The following is a 23957-nucleotide window of genomic DNA, read 5'->3' as shown; positions in this document are numbered from 1 at the left end:
CACTTTAGTGCGAGGGTGTTTATTAGGTGTGTCAAAACTCAAACTTACAAAAATTAGTGAAAACAGTGAAAAGAAACCTGCCAATATTTACAAAAATGTATCTCCCAGAAAATACAATAGTAGCTCCCTGTCCAGTGTGAGCTCCAAGAAGCCCCTCTTCTTTCTCCTCCCCCCCCCCCCCCCAAACCCCAAAACTACCATTCGGGGCGATGAGCCCCTTTTATTTGGCATCAAGACATAACATCTTTAATTACCCACAAAATGAATATAGGACTATACATGAATTAGAATATGATGTCCACAATGTAGTTATGATCATATTACAAAATAAACAAGAATCTCCCTTAAGTACAGTATACAAATAATGTATGCACATTTGCACATCCCATTACTAAGAAAAATCTCTGTGTGTTTGTGTGTGTGGAGTGCATTTACTGTGTGTTTTCCATCACAGTAGGTATAAAGAAAATGTGAGATTTTCTCTACAATAAATATGAAAGTTTATAAATAAGAAACTGTTATTACATTTTAAATACATTGTATAGTAGAAAATTCTTCCCTCTTAGTGCTCTTTTCTGGTATTCCAAAAGGTGCTTGTATATCTCTTCATGTATTAGCAGTGTGCCGACACTCTACCTGCTAGCTTGGATGCAAATGTTGCCAGATTATTTTGCCATAGGCACATGGCGTCATAGCCATATTTCTTCTTGACAGCTTTGACTTTTCACTTGACAGTTTCAAAAAGTGGAAACATTTAGGTATGGAATATTTGTTAAGATGCTTGCTGCCTCAATTAAGCTGGGTTCAGGCTAAGCAGTGACCCTTTCCTATTGTAAATGGCAAGTATTGTCCGTAGAATGGATTTGACATCTAGTTAGGCCCCAGGCTGTGCTGAGGAGGCTTCTATGCAAAGTTTTTATAAGAACATAAGACAGGAGCAGAATTAGGCCATTTGGCCCTTCGAGTCTGCTTCACCATTCAGCCATAGCTGATCCTTTTCCCCCCTCCTCAGCCCCACTCCCCATCCTTCATCCTATGACCTTTGATGCCATGTCTAATCAAGAATCTATCAAGCTCTGCCTTTAATACACCCAATGACCTGGCCTCCACAGCTGCCTGTGGGAACAAATTCCACAAACTCATCTCCCTTTGGCTAAAGAAATTTCTCAGCATCTTTGTTTTAAATGAACACCCCTCTATCCTGAGGCTGTGCCTTCTCATCGTAGACTTCCCCCACCGTGGGAAACATCCTTTCCTCATCTACTTTGTCTAGGCCTTTCAACATTCAAAAGGTTTCAATGAGATCTCCCCTCATCCTTCTAAATTCCAGTGAGTACAGACCCAGAGCTATCAAATGTTCCTTGTATGATTCTTTCATTTCCTTTCATTCTTGTGAACCTCCTCTGTATCCCCTCCAATGCCAACACATCTTTTCTTAGAGAAGGAGCCCAAATCTGTTTTTGGGCTTCACCGGTGCCTTACAAAGCCTCAGCATCACAAACCTGCTCTTGTATTCTTGACCTCCTGAAATGAATGCTAACATTGCATTTGCCTTCCTCACCATCGACTCTACCTGCAAATTAACCTTTAGGGTGTTATGCATAAGGACTCCCAAGTCACTTTCTAGCTCAAATTTTTGGATTTTTTCCCCATCTTAGAAAATAGTCGGCACATTTATTTCTATTACCAAAGTGCGTGGCCATGCATTTTTCAACATTGTATGTCATTTGCCACTTTCTTTCCCATTCTCCAAATCTGTCTAATTCCTTCTGCAGCCTTCCTGTTTCCTTGACACTACCTGTCTCTCCACCAATCTTCATATCATTGGCAACAAAGCCATCTATTCCATCATCTAAATCATTGATATACAGCATTAAAAGAAATGGTCCCAACACCGACCCCTGCAGAATGCCACTACTCACTGACAGCCAACCGGAGAAGGATCCTTTTATTCCCACTCACTGCTTCCTACCAATCAGCCAGTGCTCTAACCATACCAGTAACTTTCCTGTAATACCATGGGCTTTTAACCTGGTGAGCAGCCTCATGTGTGGCACTTTGTCAAAGGCCTTCTGAAAGTCCAAATATACAACATCCACTGTATCCCCTTTATCAATCCGACTTGGAATCTCCTCAAAGGATTCTAACAGATTCATCTGGCAAGATTTTCCCTGAAGGAAACCATTCTGACTTTGTCCTTTCTTGACCTGTGTCACCAAGTACTCCATAACCTCATCCCAATTGATTCCAACATCTTCCGAACCACTGTGGTTAGGCTGACTGGTCTATAATTTCCTTTCTACTGCCTCCATCCTTTCTTAAATTTGCAATTTTCCAGTCCTGGCACCATGCCATACTCCAGTGATTTTGAAAGATCATTGCTAATGCCTCCACAATCTCTACTGCTACCTCTTTCAGAACCCTAGGATGCAGTTCATCTGGTCCAGGTGACTTGGGTCTTTCAGCTTTTTGAGCACCTTCTCCCTTGTAATAGTAACTGCACTCGCTTCTCTTCCCTCACACCCTACAACATCTGGTACACTGCTGATGTCTTCCACAGGGAATACTGATGCAAAATACTCATTTAGTTCATCTCACCTGTCCTTGTCCCCATTTCTCCAGCCTCATTTTTAGTGGCCATGTATCCACTTCAATCTCTTAATTTTTTTCATACTTGACAAAGCTTTTACCATCTACTTTGATACTGTTTGTTAGCTTGCTTTCATATTTCACTCCCCCACCCCATGATTCTTTTAGGCGCTTTCTGTAGGTATTTAAAAGCTTCCCAGTCCTCTGGCTTCCCACTAATGTATGCCTTCACTTTTGTTTTTACTATAGCTTTGACTTGCCATGTCAACGACGGTTGTACTATTTTGACATGAGTATTTTTTCGTCTTTGGAGTACATCCATCCTGCACCTTCCTCATTTTTCCCCAGAAACTCAAGTCATTGCTGCTCTGTTGTCATTCCTGCCAGCATCTCCTTCCAATTTACTGCAGCCATCTCCCTCTCACATACCACTGTAATTTCCTTTACTCCACTGAAGTAATCCTATGTTAGACTTTCTCCTTATCAAATTTCAAGTTGAACTCAATCATATTGTGATCATAAGTTCCTAAGGGTTCTTTTATCTTAAGCTACCTAATCACCTCTGTTTCATTACATAACACCCAGTCCAGTGTAGCTGATTCCCTAGTAGGCTCAGTGGCAAATTGCTCTTAAAAAGCCATCTCTTAGCTATTCAACTAACTCACTCTCTTGAGATCCTTTACCAACCTGATTTTCCCAATCAACCCGCATGTTGAAATCTCTCATGATTATCATAACATTGCCCTTTTGACTTGCCTTTTCTATTTCCTGTTGTAATCTGTGGTCCACCTCCCAGCCGTTGTTGGGAGGCCTGCATAGAACTGCCATCAGGGTCCTTTCACTCTTGCAGTTTCTTAACTCAACCTGCAAGGATTCAGTGGCCCTCAAAGTATAGTAAGTTACTGAAATCTGAATTCTACTTCATTTGAGCAATGGAATTAAGTAGCTTCCATGTACAATGTACACTCGAAAGTTTGGAAGGATAATATTGCAAATTTTGATGATTTGGGTGTATTTGTAGTGAACGATGAGAGAAATTCCCAAGCACTTTTTTTTAATATAGAGAGCTAGCTCTTTGGAAAGGCCCACTATTGACATCTAAAAGAAGAACCTTGCAATGCTGGTTGACGATGTAGCCATCTAGTGTGCAAGATGGCCACTAGGGATCACTTTCATTTGAGCTAAACACTTAGCAAATTCTTCAATAAAAGCAAAAAGCAAAGAGCAAACTCTAATGGGGTGAAAATAACCTGCAGGAAGATTATCTGTCTAATCTCACTGTACTGCAGCGAGGGAAAAAAAAACTAATTTCATGACATATGTGAGTGATGATAAACCTGATTCTGATTTGGGTCTCTATTATGGACTGAGTGTGGGAAGGGGCAGGGAGAGAGGAATCATGGTTGGGAAAAGGGGGGTGGGAAGTACCAGAGAGACATTCTGTAATGATTAATAAGCCAATTGTTGCAGTCAAATGATCTTGCTTGGAGTCTCGGCTGTGCATTATCTAGGACGTATGCACAGTACTGTAGGTATACATACAAAAATTGAAAATTAAACATACTATTAAATAAATGGCTTTGTTTTTGCACCGTCTATCTAGATTAGAGTCTCAGACTTCTGCATAGTTAACAAAACTAGAAATTGATAGTTCCACAAGGACCTGCTGGCTGTTATGAAGAACTGGACTAATTTTATGCTTTTCCTGTCTATAGTTTATAAATTACCAAATTTTATAATTGTATATTCAATAAATTTAACAGTAAATGTATTAATTGTAATTAATAAATTATAATTAACTCAATTAATAAACTGTTTTATTAATCGATGTGATATAATGCAGTCCTGTGGGTTTACATCCAGTGGCCTGAATGGTGTTTGGCAAAGTGCTCTGCTTAGTGAAGAACATTATCTTACTATTTCAATTTTATTTTGTCTTAGTTTTTGGCAAATGTGGATCTTGTTTAAATTAGTTTATTTGTTCACTTGAGATGGTAGATGAAACCTCCAATTAGCATCTTCTTGAAAGAGCAGTACATTTGCCAGTGCAGTGCTGATTAGTATGAAACTAGTGTCAGACTAGGTCATATATTTGAACTTGCTGACTCTGAGGTGAGAGAAGATTGCAGCTGTTTCAAAGTCGGTGTGATTGAGTCTCTGTTCTCCAGTAACCTCTCTTGCACATTTGTTTATGTGGAAGATCTAGCTCATTGTACCTGCAAGCACTTCCAACTCAAAGAATTCACCACCGAATTGACATAGATGTTCTTTTTGATAAACCTGTAATAAATGTCAAACTATATATTTTCAAGCACATTGTCAAGATTTGCACATGAGTGAAGTAATTTTTTTGTTATTGATGTAAATCTACCAAAGATTAGATAAAACTAATTAAAATGCTGGATAATAAATGAGTCCTGATGAAAAGTCTCTGCCTGAAACATCAACTGTGCATACCCCTTCATAGATGCTGCCTGGCCTGCTGCGTTCCTTCAGCACTTTTCACATGTTGCTAAAAATGCCAGGCATTGTATAACAATTTGTCTTAGCTTTTTTGTTTTCTTTAAAAGTAAATGTGCAAAATGTAGTTTGATTACCAAGTGAATTTGAATGCAATTTATTCATAAGTGATTAGTGTGTGGTTTATTATTATTTGGAATAATAGGAAGCCTGTTCTTTCCTGTCTCCCTGGAACTAGTTTCAGTCCAATATAATTCTCTAACTCCAGAGCTGATATTGGTGTTGAATCTGGGACCGTGATGCATTGTCAGAAGCTTTTTTATGTTTCAAACAGTGAGATACAATTCAGTCTGGTTCTTAAAGCAAAAACAGGAAAGTCTGAAAATACTCAGCTGGTCAGGGCACATCTATGGGGAGGGAAGAAAATTAACATTTAAAGTTGAAGACCTGTCATCAGAACCAGATGCAGTCTGACCTGAATACTTTCAGCATTTCTATTTTTTTTAGATTTGTAGCTCCGCAGTTTTTATTTGATCTTCATTTGGTTATTAAAAACATTGGTTTGCTCATTTCAAGAGGTTAATTCAGAATTGGGCAGTCATTTAGGTAGCTAAAGAATATACTTATGTTAATACATCATAAATACAATTAAATTCTGATTACCTAGCATCTAATTTATTTGAAATCCTGGTAATTCAATCTGGTTCACTTACTAGTCCAGAATATGAAGTTTTAGAGTAGAAGTGAGCATACAGCTAGGGCTGGGATCTAGTTTTACTGGAAATGGAATTACGGTAATATTTTGATCATCTCCTGTGGTAAATTGGTTTACATCAAGTTGGGTGTTAGACAAATTTTCATGTTCCTCATGTTTCTTCGCTGACATTTAAAGGACTTTTTAGGAACAAAACCCTCTAGTTGCATAGTTGATAGTCATAATTGATTATTAATGATTAAGCTATAGCTGCTAGATATTTTAAATCTTCAGTTTTCGAAGTTGAATACTATATAGCTTTATCTTTGAATTTCTTCAGATCATTCTCTGGACTGGTCTCATTATTCTGGTGATCAGCACATTTTCTACTCTGTCTGCTACAAATGACCAGCTTGTCACACCTGAAAAGCCACTTCAGGACATTAACCCTGAGAAGTTACAAAATGACATTAATGCACAGCAGAAAATCTCAGGTAAGAGGAGAGAGGGAGACCTTGGTGGTTGTGAGATGTTTAAACTTCTGTGATCAATTCAAGTATTGGGAAAAATGAGCAATCTATATGGATAGCTGTTGCATTTTTGCAGTTTTGGAACTTATTAACTTGAACATAACCTATAGAAAGTTTGTGGGCAAAACCAGTATGTTGGATTTTAATTCATTGATTATTTATGGGTTCTGATACACTGTTCATGATTGAACTGACTGAGTATTGCTTCCTAAAAAGGAATGAGAGAAAATTGAAAACTGTTGAATACAACATTATTGACAATGATATCATCTTTGATAATAGTTGAATATTTTTAAAAACTAGCAGTCATGTTTCATCTCCCAAAAGCCCACCCTCTCTACAAGAAGTGTTGTTGATAATGAAGCTCTGTACTTCAGTTGTTAAAACCAGAATTGGTTAATACTGTGTAATCTTTGAGATGAGGAGAGGAAAAATATAGCTAAGTGAGTATGGGGAAAAGGCAGTATGAAATAGCTGATCAGTATATTGACTGAACCAAAATTTGTTTTCCTGACTTTGCTAGTATAGTATGCTGAAGTTAATAAAGTTATTCTGGCATCAATTTCTAATCTTCCAGGAATAATCCCTGGATTTTTATCCTTTTAAGCAATTTGCACTGAGCAGTGTTTCAATTTAAATAGGAGTTGTTACAATTTTATGTGCTTTATTCTCTCTCAAATAGTCATTAGCAATTATGGTCTGAAACTGCTAGTTTTTCTTTAAATTTTTCACCTTGTAAACTTGGATTATGATCTGCTCATTCCATACTTGAATTATACAGGATTAAATATAATTTCATGGTACGTTGCAACACTATGGACTTGTGAATATTACATTGTAATAAGTATTACTTTTTCTGGTGTTTTGTTAATTTAAATGAAACCAAAATCAGGCGAGGTTATAAACATAAGTGCTTAGGGGAACAAAAGAGCTCTATGGATCACTTATTAGTTGAAAATGCTTTTAGTTACGGAAAGAAAATTCTAGAATGTCAAAATGTTTTTACTTTGAAGCAAAATGGTGTGTATTTAATGGACAAAGCAATAGATTACTATACTTTGACAATTTCAGATGTTGGAAAATATTCATGAACAATTTTAGATGCATGGATTTAAATGTCCTGATTCTTGAAGTCAGTTTCACAGACTTGGACATTTTGCATCCTTAAATTGGCAATGCTGGATTAATACGTGTGCAAGTGTACACAAATTGCAAACAATGTAAAATTTGCATATTTAATTAGAAGCTTATTTTTATCTGCCAATTTTCACTCGATTCATGGCCTGAATTTTCCAGAGCCAACTTGCAACTAATCCACAAGCCAAGAGCTAAATTAACCTAATTTACATTAGATTTGAATTTGTTGGACAAATGCGTGCAGGTCCTTAATGAGTTGCTAAGCTCAGCAGTATAGGTGAGGCATCACCTTCTGACAGTCAGAAACTCAAAAAATGCTCAGACCTTGGCAAACTAATCAATTAGTAAATAAAAACAAAGACTTTTTAAATTAATTAGAGCACTTAAGAGCAACCAAAATATTTAACTAAATTTAAGTCAAAAGAAGTAAATCTAATAGATGCTCCTTCCACTGTGGCAGTTCCCCTCTGCTAAATGGAGATGGAATGAGGCATGGCTTTCTCAAGCAACATCTTCAGTTTTAGTCTAACACAGAACTATTTGTTGGACACATGTTGAGAGCATAATTGAGAAAATGTCAGCATTCTGATTTCCAGCATTCATACCCAAGAGTATCAAATAAACTAGTTCAGAATCGGGTTACGGGCATATGTTGTGAAATTAGTTTTGCAGCAGCAGTACCTTGCATAACAATAAAAAACCTATAAATTACAATAATAAGTATATCTTAAAACTTGAATTAAATAGTAATGCAAAAAGGAGTAGGTAGCCTTCATGGGTTCACTGTCCATTCAGAAATTTGATGGAGGGGAAGAAGCTGTTCTTGAAACGTGTGTGTCTTCAGGCTCCTGTACCACCTTGATGGTAGCAATGAGAGGAGGTTATGATCTGAGTGATGAGAGTCCTTAATGATGGATACTGCCTTTTAGGTATCCTTGATACTGGGGAGGCCAGTGCCAATGATGGAGCTCTCTGAGTTTATAACTTTCTGCATCAATAAGTTGGGCCCAGGGTAGATCTGCAGAAACGTTGACACCCAGGAACTTTCAGCTGCTCACCTTTCCGCTGCGGATCCCTCGGTGAGGACTAGTGTGTGTTCCCTCAACTTCTTCCTGGAGACCACAATCAATTCCTTAGTCTTACTGACATTGAGTGCAAGATTGTTGTTGTGGCACCACTCAACCAGCTGATCTGTCTAGCTCTGTACACCACCTTGTCACCGTCTGAAATTCTACCAATAATAGTTCTCATCAGCAAATTTATTGATGGTGTTTGATTAGCCACATGGTCTTGTGTAGAGAGAATAGAGCAGAGGACTAAGCACAGATCCTTGAGGTGTGCCAGGGCTGATGGTCAGGGTGAAGGAGATATTATTTCTGATTCACACTGTGGTCTCTCAGTGAGGATGTTGAGGATCCAGTTGCAGAGGGAGGTACAGAGGCCCAGGTTTTGGAGGTTTTTGGAGCATGTCGAACTGTTGGGTAAATAATTGTTTCTGATGACTGCAGGTCATGGTCTCGCTTTGTGCTGTGCTATTACTTGGTGGGTGGTTGGAGCCGACACTTTTTTGCTGAAGTGGTTGGGGTCAGGTTGATGATGCTTTGTTGCTGCTTGCATGGGGGAGTGGGGTTCTTAGGTTTTTTGTTATTCATTTTTTGGTGTTCTGCTTTTTGTGGATGTCTGCAAAGACTAAGTATTTCAAGTTGTATACTGTATATGTTCTCTGATAATAAATAGGATCATTTGAACTGAAGGTACTATTGTCTTGAGCACTGAGCTGGATATCAATAACAATAGCTGGATGTAGATGATGCTATTGTCTAGGTGATCCAAGGTCGAAAGGAGAGCCAGTGAGATTGCATCCACTGTAGACCTATTGTGGCAATTAGGCAAATTGCAGTGGGTCCAAGATCCTTGCTTAAGCAGGAGTTGATTCTGGTCATGACCAACCTCTTAAAACACTTCATCACGGTGGATGTGAGAGCAACTGGGCCATAGTCATTGAGGCAGCTCACCCTGCTCTTCTTTGGCACGTTGCCTAATTCATAACTAAATTTCCCTGATAAAAATTGAAAGGGGTATAAATAAGAAAAGCCATGTCGTCAGAAATTTTGTGGCATGGCTAGTAGAGCTGCTGCCTCACAACTCAAGTTCCATCGTGACTTCTGCTGTTCGTGTGGAGCTTGCATATGCTCCCTGTGATTACATGGATTTTGTCCCATGTCCCAAAGATGAATTGACTTTATTTCTTACATCCTTCACAAACTCGAGGAGTAAATATCTTTATGTTACGTCTCTGTCTAAATGTGCAATGTACAATCATAGTAATTTATAATAATTAGAACAGTCAATGTAACATAGATATACACTCAAATCAGCGTGAGTTAATCAGTCTGATGGCCTGGTGGAAGAAGCTGTCCCGGAGCCTCTTGGTCATGGCTTTTATGCTGTGGTACCGTTTCCTGGATGGTAGCAACTGGAATAGACTGTGGTTGGGGTGACTCGGGTCCCCAGTGCTTCTTCGGGCCCTTTTTTCACACCTGCCTTTGTAAACGTCCTGAATCAATGGCAAGTTCACAACTACAGATGCGCTGGGCTGTCCGCACCACTTTCTGCAGAATCCTACGATTAAGGGATGTACAGTTCCCATTCCAGACAGTGATGCAGCCAGTCAGGATGCTCTCAATTGTGCCCCTGTAGAAAGTTCTTAGGATTTGGGGACCCATAATAAACTTCGTCAATCACCTTTTTCACCACACAGCTGGTGTGTACAAATCACTGGAGGTCCTCGGTGATGTGGATGCTGAGGAACTTAAAGCTGTTCACCCTCTCAATCCCAGATCCATTGATGTCAATAGGGGTTAGCCCGTCTCCATTCTTGTGTGGGTTGGCAAGTAAACTGACCACTGTAAATTGCCTTTAATATGTCGGAGATTAAATGTGGGAGAAGTTGATGGAAATGTGGGCGGTTATGTGGATATTTGATGGGTAGTGCAGACTTCAGGCCATTAGCTGAAGAACCTGTTTCTGGGCTGTATGACGCTGAGAACTTGAAAGGTTGCATTGTGATTTGCTGAAAGATGAGCCATTGTTCCTCAATATAAATTGAGTTTCATTGGAACAAAGTAAAATTATACAAGAGATTTAAAGTAATCAGTAATATGTAGGTTATCAGTAAACCACTGTATAGCATTCAATTAGAAATCCTGAGATTGAGTAAACCTTAAAAAGATATGATATAGGCTGCAATCCACCTGATTTTGCATTTTAATTGTCTTATTTTTGTTTATTTAGAAAGTAAAATCTGAGGTGAAACTTTGCTGCAGTCTGTATAATTTGTTAATTGTAGTTTAGTTATTTGTGCATCAATGAAATATTTATCATGCAGTTTTAAGCATTAATAAATTAATCAGTATGCAAACAATTGTTTTGAGATGATGATAAGAACACAATGAATATTTTGAGTTGCCCTTACTTCCCTGCCTAAATGTTGTCTAGTTATTATTCCCAGGTGGTGTGTGTGTGAGGTGTTTCATTGGTTTTATAGTATGATGACCTTGATATTGATTTCAGTGAAGGATAGGATGCATTAAATTTTGTTTTGCGTACTCTCTTGCATTTGAGTTTTAATTTTCTTCATCAAACAGTGAAGTAAATACGCTGTAATGGTGAATGATAGGGAAATTCCTTTTTAAACATGAGCATTAATGAGTGTAAGATCCACTCAAAAATGGGTTTGTCTGTAGCCATTGTGTTGCATTCATGAAAGTCATGTGCAGATTCTGCTCTTGGTATTTTTGTGCAAGCCTTTTGCTTTTTATAGGAATTGTTTCCTCGAGGTGAAGCAGTGACTCCGATTTTGTGCTCGTGGTTTTCTAGTGTTATTTGTTCCAGGAGTGCACTGATAAACTGTTCTAAACAAAATCAGCCAAGCCAATAGTGTGAAACATGCTGTTCAGCTACATGTCATTGTAATAATGTCCACAAATTGATTTATACATGCTCAGCCTAACTTTGATTGGAGCATACAAGATCCTGAAGGTCCTGACTGGAGAGATCTTGACCTTTTGTTGGATATCTAGAACTAGGAGTTGCTCTCTCAGGAATAAGGCGTCACTCGTTTAAAGTGGCTGGAGTATTTTTCCCTTGAGTGCTACGAGTCTTTAGAACTCTTGCTCAAAAGGCAGTGGAAGAGGAGTCTGAGTATTTTAGAAGTAAAATAGCTAAACGGTAATTAAATAGTGAAAGATTATTGGAGAGGGTAGGATTACAGAGCTGAAATGACAATTTACGCTCATGATTATCCTAAAAGGTGCGACAGCAGGATCCACCAAAATTAAAAGTAGGGAAAAAGACTGCTGATTTGAAATCTTTGATCAAACTAATTTTATAAAAATTGCACATCAAGTACTGTTTGATCTATCTCAGTGCAGATTTTGAAGTTTCAATAACAGTTGTAGCCTATTAATTCTATCACCACAGACAGAATAATCAAATTTTGAATATCCCATCCCAAAATCATTACAAATTCTAATGTTTTGTTTGGATATTTCAAATGCTGCCCTCCGATTTTTCTGTCAGTTTATCACTGTCAAGGCAAATTGAAATACTGCTTTTAGTCACTGAATTTTGTTTCTGAAATGTTCAGGAAACATGATTTTTATTTTAGTTAATACTGAATATCAACATCTCAGTTCTTTTGACATTCCAATAGCTTTTGCAAATTAGAACCACCATCATATTTGAGGTTTGGAGGTATTAGTAATTCTAAATTTGCTCTAAAGTACAAAGTCTACAAAATAGAGCTAGGTTTAGGGCACCTGCTTCAACAAGAGCCTGTCAGCAAGGTCTTTTTAAGCAGGTGCTATGTGACCCAGGTCTGACCTTCACCATCTGTGTCCTGTTTTTCCCGATGTAAAAATACTCCAATTCTGCATTCAAAAGAGCAAATGTAAAACATGTATCCTGGGGATTATCTTAACATTGGGGCTGTCACAATAATTGATTACCAAATTAACTAGTCCTGATGAGACAAAATATTGATTATCTTTAACGCAATGATAGTAATGTTTAATATGATAATTGTACGAGCTTTGGCAGTAATTGTCACTATGTTAATTGTCTAAATCCTTTCACATGGCTTATCCCGACTTTCCTGGATGGGAATTGCATGCTTTTCTAATTGAAGAGGGAAAAAAAGTACTTGTATTATGTCTTATTTGGGAATGGAAGCTTGTAGTGGTATCCAGTTTTCAATATTTTGTGTACCTTTGTTCTTTCTCTTCATAATGTGATGGCTAAGGCGCTGTGAACCATAAGTAACCACCAGTACTTCCATACTGTGTCAAAAATCAGTCATTCTTGTGAGTTTGTTGAAGTGGTTTTTTGATCGTCATTTTGATGTTGGAATTAGTGAAAACAGAATTTATCGATGAAATCAGTATATCTTGTAGTTGCAGAAAAAGAACGCTTGCAACTGTGAACAAGATCTCAAGTTTAAAATGCATGTGTGTTGAACTACCGCAAATGATTGAAACATGCACATTTTAGGGATACTGTTCCTCATAGTTTTGAAAGTCTGAAAAAAAAATTATTCTAGCCTGCACTGCTCAGTTTTTAAAAATTCTCGTTTTAAAAGTGAGCTGAATAGTATTATATAAAGTGGTGGTATATTTTATACACCATATTCATGTTATTATAGAGAAATGAGCATACAAGCTAATAAATCTCAAGGACTAAATGATGTACATCCAACGTTTTATAAGGTGTTATGGAGAGAAGGAAGATTTAGTTATCATCTTCTAAAATTCCACTATGATCTTATTAAATGGTGCAACAGGCACAAGATGATTTCTAGGTTTCTAAGAACCTAAGTGACCTTTTCCTGCTATTTTTTGTTTCCTCATGTAAGAGGTGACCATTCAGTCCACTGAATCTGAAGTGTTGTGAATGGAGTTCTCCAATCAGTAAACAAGAAACAGCCTGCTCCTGGATGCTTTTCAGGTCATTGCTGGAACTTCAATTAAGCTTGTTTGAAGAACTCTCTGCCCAGTTATCAAGATAACAGAGGATCCCAACACACTCTTCACTGTTATACTACGATCTGGAATGCTTACTGTTCCATCCCGAGACTGCATTTTGGGAAATCTGATCATTTGGCTGTCCTCCTCCTCCATGCATACAGATAGATGTTAAAGAGCATGACTCCAGGGGTGCAGGCAACAAAGAGGAGGACATGGGAGGCAAAGGAGTAGCTATGGGATTGTTTTGAGTGGTGGACTGGGATGTGTCCGAGGACTCATCAGAGGATCTGACTGATTACACCGCGATTGTCATGTATTTCATGAAACAGTTGTTGTTGAGTGTGTCCCCACAAAATCATTCAGCGTTTTCCCCAACTAGAAGTCCTTGATGAATCATGCGATACATACCTGCTGAGGGCCAGGTCAGTGGTGTTCGGGTCTGACGACCAAGTAAAATACAAGAGGTCCAGATACAACCTCTGGAAAGCCATCTCTTGTGAAGTGACATTTCTGGACCAAACCTGAGTCACTGAAGGATGCTCGAGAACAGTGACAGGGCTTGAATGCTATCACTTTCCACAAAGTGAAACCAAGCAATATCGCTGACAACAAGGTTTCACTTCCGGATAGGCTCAATTCCTTTTGTGCTTGCTTTGGCCATCAAAACATGGAACCATCTTCACAAACTCCCACAGCCCCCATTGACCCTGTGATCCTAGTCTCTGATGTTGACATGAAAGCATTCTTCAGGAGGATGAACACTTGGAAAGCATCTGGTCCAGGTGGGGTACCTGGCTGAGTACTAAAGGTCTGTGCTGATCAACTGGCTGATTCTTATTCACTGATGTCTTTAACCTCTCACTTCAGCAGTCTGAAGTACCCAGCTGCTTCAAGCAGGCTTCAATTATACCAGTGCTTAAGAAGACTGTGGTAACCTGCCTCAATGACTATCGACCAGCAGCACTTGCATCCACTGTGATGAAGTGCTTTGAGAGGTTGGTGCTGAAACATATCAACTCCTGCCTGAGAAGCAACTTGGATCCACTCCAATTTGCCTTTCATCACAACAGGTGCCATTTCATTGGTTCTTCCCTCAACTCTAGAACACTTTGACATACATCAGGATACTCTTCATTGACTACAGCTCGGCATTCAGTGCAATCATCCCATTAAAACTAATCAATAATCTTCAAGACCTAGGCCTCATTCACAACTTGTGCAGCTGGATTCTCAATTTCCTCACTTGCAGACCCCAGTCAATGCGGATTGACAACAATATCTCCTTCGTAATGACCATCAGCAGAGGTGCACCACAAGACTGTGTCTTTAGCGTGCCCTCCCCCCACTTGCTTTATACTTATGTGAAGCTAAGCACAGCTCCAGTGCTAGATTTGTTTGCTGATGACATCTGTTGGCTGAATCAAAGGTGTTGACAAATCAGTGGATAAGAGGGAGATCTGGTTGAGTGGTTTCACAACAACCACCTCTTAAAATTCCAGCAAGACCAAGGAGCAGATTATTGACTACAGGAGGAGGAAACTGGGGGTCCATGAGCCAGTCCTCATTGGGGGATCAAAGATGGAGAGCGGTAGCAACATTAAATTCCTCGGCATTATCATTTCAGAGGATCTGTCTTTGGTCCAGCATGCAAGTGCCACAAAGAAAGTGTGGCAGTGCCTTTACTTTCTTACCAGTTTGCGTAGATTTGTGGTCATCTAAAACTTTGACAAAATTCTATAGATGTGCATTGGAAAGTGTATCAACTGGTTGCATCTTGACCTGGTACGGAAACACCAATGCCCTTGAACAGAAAATCTTTGAACTTTGAGCACTTTAAGTATATGCCAGCTCTGAATAATCCCAAATCCCCTTCTTATTTCACAGTAAATTATCTCTCACATGCTTATCAAGTCTTGCCCTGATTCTCCTATCAAGAACATTATTTTACAGTAATCAAGTTATCATTCAGCATAATTTTGATAATTGGGAATGAACTGGAGCATATAGGGAAAGTTGTGAAGTCACAGGGAGAACATGCAAACTTTCTGCAGCCATATCGGGATTATATCCAGGTCATTGGGCTGTTGAGGCAGAGGTACAATCCACTAGTTCTGCATTGTTCTGTTACCTTATATCATAATGTCTGTTATAGATTTGTTATTGAAACTTAAAACAAATATGTCCTTGAAGTTTGAATAGCACTTTTTTCAATGCATTCCTTATAAACCTAATTGAAAGTATCAGTAACTCAGTTACAGTTACCTTGGACCAGTATTTCTTTGTGAGTGCTTTTCTGTAATTGTATTTATTACACAATGTCCAATTCAGAAGTTTCTATGAGAAGAAATAATTGCCTTTATAGAATATAGACTTGTGGTTTGCCAATTTTGTAAAAATATATGTAGTTCTAAAGTGTGTGGAGGAGGCTTGTTAAAAAAGTAATGTACATAGCCTTCATGGTAAACTCTTGATTATTTTTCCTCAGCAGTGCTCATTTGGGTTTTCAAGTCTGAGTTTCAACTACCTTTGATATTTTAATTATATTGAATGTAGGATTCTCCTTCAATTGCAGTGAAGTATTAAACTAAATCAGTGTTTTGTTCCCCTGGCTCAAGTGGAGCTTAAAAGTACATGATACAATTATAAACCGTGTATTCTTTTAAATCCTTCAACAATTCCACTAACAACTGATTAATTTTAGGGTTTTGTAGTATTTTATATTTGGAAATTTAACGTATGCAAAATAGTTACTACACTTGCCTGTACAAGACTGTGCACTTCTAAGTAATTTATTGTCTTAAACTATTGTCAATTATATCTGAAAAATGCAGTGAACTAATAACATGGATACATTATTTATTAAATGACTTTGTGTAACTCTTGATGTTTTGGGATTTTTAAAATATCTTTTAGCTGCTTTCATTCGGTTTGGTACAGGGCTATGTTTTAAATACTTCTGGGAACTGTGTGTAAAAAGTTCAATTAACTGGTCAGATGTCACTGTTTTTGCATATTAAGAATTTATCAGATGGGCCTTTGTTGTGTAATCTGTCAGAAGTTTGCCAGTAAAAGCCTTCAAATGAATTAACAGCACCAAGCCAACCCTAAAAACCATGAGCGCATTCACAAATAACATTTGTATCAAAATCTGTTATTGGGTCATTGGACATACTAAATAACTTTCATTGCTATTAACCATCAAGCCGGTCATTACTACATATTACTTTCAGTGGATCCTATTTATTTGACTGCTTTTATATCCAACACATCATAATCTTAGTTGTTTGCATCCAAGATACCTTTTTCTTAACAAAGGCAGTTAGCCAGTGTGATACTCAGCTCCGTTCTTCTCATTGTGTCAGTGTGTAGCATTGGATGTGGTTTCTGTGTTTGGAGATTGGAAACCGGGGGCTTTATTTGTTAGTTATCCAGAATTGATCTCTGGCAGAAATGTTGGCACTACACCAAAGCTCATTCAAGCTTGCAATGCTACTGTAATAGAGCTGTATTTAAAATGTCAGTGAGAATGTTGACAGGGGAGAGTATACTTTTAAATAGTAATACCTTTAGTATTTTTCAATAAGTAGGTATGTTCCTTTTATTTTTGTATCATAATTTTTAGATGTTTTGTAATAAATAAATATAATGAACCTATTGTGTTAGAAGGCTGAAAACTAGTTGTAATTGCACAGCAGTATGGAAATATTTAAATTTCAGAGAATTCTCAGTGTTGAACAGTAAGTGATGAATAAAGATGAAAAGAATTACATATTTTGATTAAAAATATGGCACAAGATGGATCTGGAATGTTGAATATCTGCCAAGTGCAACCACTTGACAAAGGTCTGAATGGATGATGTTTGACAGGCATGTCCCAAGCTGCTTATTTCTTTTATGTAAGACTCCGTGCAAATCTAGATAATTTGCTTAAAATCGCCAAGTTCAATAGGTCAGAAAATACAAGAACTAACTCTTTTTTCAGGAGATGTGTAGACATGGAATTGCTAAAGAAAATGTGTATGAATGACATTGTTGAAAACAAGCTCTTCCCATGGCTTGCTTTGCAAATTATATAAAACTCAACTGTTTGAGCTCTACCTGGAAAATCAGCATGATGATTTGCTACTTTCATTGTTAGATTGATGGCTAATAAAATATTTCCACCCCAATCACTCTTCATATTGTTACTTCTTTAGATATTTAGATTGCCTTTAAATTGATACTTTGTTTAAATAAGTTAGCGTGACCATGTTCTGAATCTTAACTTTCAATATGGGGGGAAACTCTTCTAACTACCCTTTTTATGACATCCTGAGCTTGCAACTCCCACCCTTTTTTGATCCATTACCTATCCCTTTAAAAGCTTTCATTTGGGCCTATATTCTTCCGATACGTGGAAAAAATGCTTTCTATCTAAAGGCTCTTTTAATAATTTCTTTGCCGGTGTTATTTTTTAAGTAAATTATTAACTTTACCCACTGCATGGCTGTAATATCCTGCCTGAAGCTAGACGCAATGGTCTGAATGTTATCCAAGTATTATCTTTTACGAATTCAGCATCACTTCTTTGACTTAATATTAAGTGCCTCATTATTAAAATCCTATAATGTCCCTATTATTAAAACACTATAATGCCCCTATTATTAAGCAACTATAATTCTGTTATTTTTTTTCCAGCTGTCTCTAGTTTCATTGTAACCTTTTAAAGATCTTTGCATAGATAGTCCTTGAATTCTCCACCTTTTTGCTAACTAATTTTACCATTTATGGTAAACCTATCTTTGCTGCTTTTTCCTTTATTGCATTGTTTTAAATTCTTCTACATTGATTTGTATTTGCCGTTTATCTAACTGTTAACCTGTCAATGTCCTCTTGCAATCTTATTTATTCTTGATGGATCATAATGTTCCTAGTTTCAGTACAATTCAACATGCCTATGTTTGAATCTTTAATAGAACCAAAAGCAAATGCCTTTATATGCAACTATCCACACTGAAAAGTAGACATCTAATTAAAACTTCCTTTTCGTCCAGTATCATGACACTCCTTAGAACAATATCTTGAATAGTAAATGTCTTAATTTTCATATCTAATTAATTGCCATAATACACATTTTCAAATATCAACCTCCTTTTGATCTGTGATTATTACATAGTTGAATTGGATAATCATGATTTGTTTTTGGATCAATACTAACAGTTCCTAATTGGCTGCTTTCTTTCCAAATGTTCAATAATATTTCAAATTACCTTTAGGCAGAGGATTGTGCTCTCCTAGCTTTTTGAATAGGGGTATATTTGTTTTAGCTTATTTTCTTTTAGTGGTTAGTAATTCCCAGCTGATTCCAGACACTACTGATATAAAGATATACTGATATAAAGATATAGTCATAAAGTTTATGCTTAAAGCCATTTTCTGGGAGAATTTGTCTCCGATATTTGATCGGGCATGTACGTGGCTACTAGCTTTCCAATCTACTTGCTTTCAAAGCATCTTTGTGGTCTTGCATCACCTTTTGTTTTTCTTCTCCTGTTATCCTGTCTTTTGATTTGCTCTTTCTAATTTTCTTAGTATTCTTCTTCTGTATTCCCATTTATAATGCCTTCAAGGACAAAGATTTACTTTTGTACTGTTGGATGGAACTCTGCCCTGTGGCTTATATATCTTTACTGTTTGATGTACCTGTATTTAACCTGTACTTGATCCATTTTTTGTTGAAGCAGCTCCCACTACTGGTTTGCTGTAAGTAATTTCAATTAGTTTATTCCACGCTGTGCCTTGGGAAATGTTTGCCTGGAGAATGGAGGAAAAGATATGAGGGAGTACTCGGTATCTCCTTGGGGCAAGCACCTCTACTGATTCTTGGGAATCCATGTCCCAAGAACACTCAAAGTGGAATAAGAGCATTGGGGACAATATTGAGGATCATGAGTTCATGCATCAAAGAGTGCACAGAAACCTGTGTCAACAGCAAGAAAAATACACCATCTCTTAAATTGTCTACCTGCACCTCCTACCCCATCTGTGGAAAAAGCCTGTGATTCTCATTGGCCTTATCAGTCAACTCAAAGCCCAAAAACAACGGAGGCAAATCACCCAAGGGGTTGATTAAGGAGGAGTTATTTTTGCTATTCTCAACTCTAGAGCCTTTATTTATTTTGCCCCTGCATTTTAACTGTGAATCTAGAAGGGTTATATATTTCACTCTCCAAATGACTTTTGGCAAGATCTAGTACAGTACTTTTTACAAGCCATACACATATTTTTAGTGTGCATCCCAATTGATCATGATTTTTTTCATATCCCGATCTATTTTAAGGTAGCTAAATCCCATATAATCACAATTACATTAAATTAGCAAAGATGTACTCATACGGCTCAATTGAATAAAAATAATTGAAAAAATTATAAGAACTTAAGGTATAAAATAGAAATTAAAAATGAAGGTGAAACTGGAAACTCACCTACCTATACTTGTTCCTTTGAAAAGGGTTGCTTACCTTGAATAAACAGTGAAGACCATGTTGCTTTTCGGAACTGAATGTGGTGCATGTTTGGCCATTGCTCAAAGTCCTGTTGCTTCACAGTTGGATTCACTGAATCGAAAGTTGGATTGCTAGTATTTCAATGCTTATGTACTAATGTCAGATGACATGAACAGCACAGATAACTCAGCTGAGGCAGAATACAATCCAACTGGTGTTCTAGTACCTGCGTCTTTCCCAACATTATCGTGGAGAAGTCTACGTAAGAAAAGGCCCAACGGTGAAGGAAAACTTGGTAAACAACTATTGTCTGAGTTGAATCAGCCTTGAGAATAGGTAATAAAATCCACGAAATGTGAGTAGCAGTTAGCATGACACTTGCAGCTTGGGGCAGTTTGGAGTACAGTATCAGTGCCACCTGTAAAGAGTTTGTACGTTCTCCCTGTGAATGCGTGGATTTCAACCAGATGATCCAGTTTCCTCCTAAAGTCCGAAGATATACTGGTTCGTCGGTTAATTGATGTTATAAATGGTCCTGTGATTAGGCTAGTGTTAAATAAGTGTGTTGACGGGTGGTGCTGTTCATTAGGCTGGAAGGGGTTGTTTCATGTTGTATCTCTTAAATAAAAATAAAAAATACGGTGATGTTCTTTGTTCATTAGCATGCGGCTACGTTAAGAGAAAGATAGTAAAAATTTGAAGTCCATTTCTAAACCACATCCTAAGGCTTTATTAAGGAAAGGAATCTGCAAGCATATTTAATAACAAGCATTTAACTGTACCCACCAAGACAACTTAACGGGGCTGTAGATAGCAAACCTTGACGAGGAATGGATAACACGTGTGGTTGTATTCAGCATGAAAATGTCTGATCAAAGTGATGAATGCAACAGGGGCATTTTAATTGTGAAATTTTGTTTCACAGAATAATATTTAATTTTTTCTGGATGGCATATGAAATGAGCGTAATTCTGGTAAAATATGTTTGCTTGTTCATATTGTCAGTGCAGTGATTCACAGAATTCCAGAATGTAAAATGCATATGCTATTTTTACCACATGTTGGTCTTTGCAAAGGGGAAAAAAAAGTGACAAATTTCATGTCCACTGTGTGATGGTTTGTTTAACTTTTGTATGCATGGGGAAGTCATGAATCTTGAAGCATGCAGCCTGAAGACAAAATAATTATATCAAAGACTCATCTTGATTTATGATTGTGTATAAGCTACTTATAAAAGGATGTATATTAAAATTTGGAGTTAAAATTCCTTTGGCTTTAACCATTAATTGAAATGAACTGAAAAGATCTAGCAAAATACAATTGAAGAGTTGACTCTGTAGAAGCAAATAGGAAGAAATTGTATGAAATTTCTGTGATAGTAAAGATCCATATTAAAATTAGTCTGAGCAGTTCAATAGCTATATACCATGCATCATATGAAATGTGTAGATTGTGTTAAATGTGTATAGCTTGTTAAATTCCATCAAGCTACGTGGGTGCCTAGTGGAAGAAGTTGAAAAAGGTTCAGTGCTGTGTTATAGGGTACAACTTTGGATTGATATTGAAGAATATTGAACTTACTGTACTTGCACAGCTGTGTTATGAGAGTATTTTTAAAAAGCACACTTATTGAAGAATATTGTTTTCCATGAGGCAAATCTTTCAAAACTCGATTTAACTCTGAATGTCACTGTTTGAGCATTGTACTTTCTCCCTGTTTTGATGATCTATTGAGGGAAAAGTATTCAAGTAGCTAACAGCCCAGGTGAATTAAGCCATAATCAGATCTAACCTTGAAATAGCAGCTGCTATTGATGTGCTGAAGAATCTGGGAAACATCTCCTTTCTGGTTAACAGCATGTGCGCTATGTACCCACTCAGCTTTTACATCACCTGTTCTCCTTAATCAATAAGCATCTGTTTCCCATTCAATTTACCCAGGCTTGTTTTATTTTAACATATGGTTTTACTTTGAGCAAGTACATTGTTTTTGCTCTGCAGATTGATTTTTAATTAATAGGCTGGCTGGTGGAGTTGGTTAATGTTTTTGTTAGTGAAGAGCAAAAATGAAAGCAGTCGTTTTGGGTCAAAACTATTTGGCACTGCTTTATGGAAAGTGTAAATGAAAATGGAGGCAGGGAATAACTCCCATTGCTACAAACTGTACCTCCATCTTTTTAAATCTGTTTTTGTTTATATTAGGTGCATGCAAGGGCATATTACTGCAACATTTTGTTTCCAGTTTCCATTACACGCATTTTGTGGATTAAAGTTGATATGCCTCAGCTACAAGTCAGTCTGAGACCACGTAGGAGACTAATCTGACATCAAGTCAAGTCAAGTCACTTTTATTGTCATTTCGACCATAACTGCTGGTACAGTACATAGTAAAAATGAGACAACGTTTTTCAGGACCATGGTGTTACATGACACAGTACAAAACTAGACTGAACTACGTAAAAAATACAGAGAAAGCTACACTAGACTACAGACCTACACAGGACTGCATAAAGTGCACAAAAACAGTGCAGGCATTACAATAAATCATAAACAGGACAATAGGGCAGTAAGGTGTCAGTCCAGGCTCCGGGTATTGAGGAGTCTGATAGCTTGGGGGAAGAAACTGTTATATAGTCTGGTCGTGAGAGCCTGAATGCTTCGGAGCCTTTTCCCAGACGGCAGGAGGGTGAAGAGATTGTATGAGGGGTGCGTGGGTCCTTCATAATGCTGTTTCCTTTGCGGATGCAGCATGTAGTGTAAATATCCATGATGGCGGGAAGAAAGACCCCGATGATCTTCTCAGCTGACCTCACTATCCACTGCAGGATCCGAGATGGTGCAATTTCCAAACCAGGCAGTGATGCAGCTGCTCAGGATGCTCTCAATACAACCCCTGTAGACTGTGATGAGGATGAGGGGTGGGAGATGGAATTACCTCAGCCTTCGCCAAAAGTAGAGACGCTGCTGGGCTTTCTTTGCTATGGAGCTGGTGTTGAGGGACCAGGTGAGATTCTCCACCACGTGAACACCAAGAAATTTGGTGCTCTTAACGATCTCTACCGAGGAGCCATTGATGTTCAGCGGGGAATGGTGGCTCTGTGCCCTCCTGAAGTCAACAACCATCTCTTTTGATTTGTTCACATTAAGAGACAGGTTGTTGGCTCTGCACCAGTCCGTTAGCCGCTGCACCTCCTCTCTGTAAGCTGACTCGTCGTTCTTGCTGATGAGACCCACCACGGTTGTGTCATCGGCGAACTTGATGATGTGGTTCGAGCTGTGTGTTGCAGTACAGTAGTGGGTCAGCAGAGTGAACAGCAGTGGACTGAGCACGCAGCCCTGGGGGGCCCCCATGCTCTGTGTGATGGTGTTGGAGAGGCTGCTCCCAATCCGGACTGACTGAGGTCTCCCAGTTGGGAAGTCTAGGATCCAGTTGCAGAGGGAGGTGTTCAGGCCCAGTAGGCTCAGGGACATTAATAAAAGAAATGTATCTGATCAAAGGTTTTTGTGTCAGAGGCTGAGGAGTAAATTGATAGAAGTTTAAAAATTATGAAGAATGTGGATAGATTTGGTAGATTTTTTTCCCTGGGTAGAAATGCCAAATTTCAGAGGGCACAAGTTTAAGGTGCGAGGAGGAAGTTTAAAGAAGATTTGTAAGACAACTTTTTTTTTTGTTTCGAATGCAGTACCAGGGAAGTGGTAAAAGTGGATTCAATAGAAATGTTTGAGGCATTAATTCAGGCACATGAACAGACAGGTGATAGAAGAGTACAGACCACATGCAGGCAGATGGGCTTAGTTTGGATTGGCATCATGATTGGCACAGATGTGATGGCCCAGGGCCTGTTCTTGTACTGTACTGTTCCAAATTTCATAAAAGGTAATAGTGTGCGTTTGTGTGCAGGTGAATATACCTTACTTTATAAACCCAGGTCTGTTTATCCAACAAAAACAAAGGTTGAAGAAAACAAAGGCTGACTTGTTGATATCACAGCAAAGCGCAACCAATTGTGTGATCAAGTTTCTCATTATTTAGTGGAAA

At 38.1% G+C, this 23957-nt stretch overlaps 1 protein-coding gene across 2 annotated transcripts in view; it reads left to right on the top strand.

The window, feature by feature from the left end:
• The window catches only part of slc38a10 (solute carrier family 38 member 10), a 120853-nt gene that overhangs the window by 63419 nt on the left and 33477 nt on the right, over positions 1 to 23957 (top strand). For both annotated transcript variants that reach the window (XM_073026127.1, XM_073026126.1), the window contains one exon: positions 6084 to 6237. In XM_073026127.1, coding sequence (XP_072882228.1) covers positions 6084 to 6237 — 154 coding nt within the window. The remainder of the gene's footprint in view (positions 1 to 6083; positions 6238 to 23957) is intronic.

The sequence above is a fragment of the Hemitrygon akajei genome, chromosome 22 (assembly GCF_048418815.1).
Source record: "Hemitrygon akajei chromosome 22, sHemAka1.3, whole genome shotgun sequence".
Classification (NCBI taxonomy): Eukaryota; Metazoa; Chordata; class Chondrichthyes; order Myliobatiformes; family Dasyatidae; genus Hemitrygon; species Hemitrygon akajei.
Note: the sequence above shows the minus strand (reverse complement) of the source record. Positions and strands in the feature narration are given on the sequence as shown.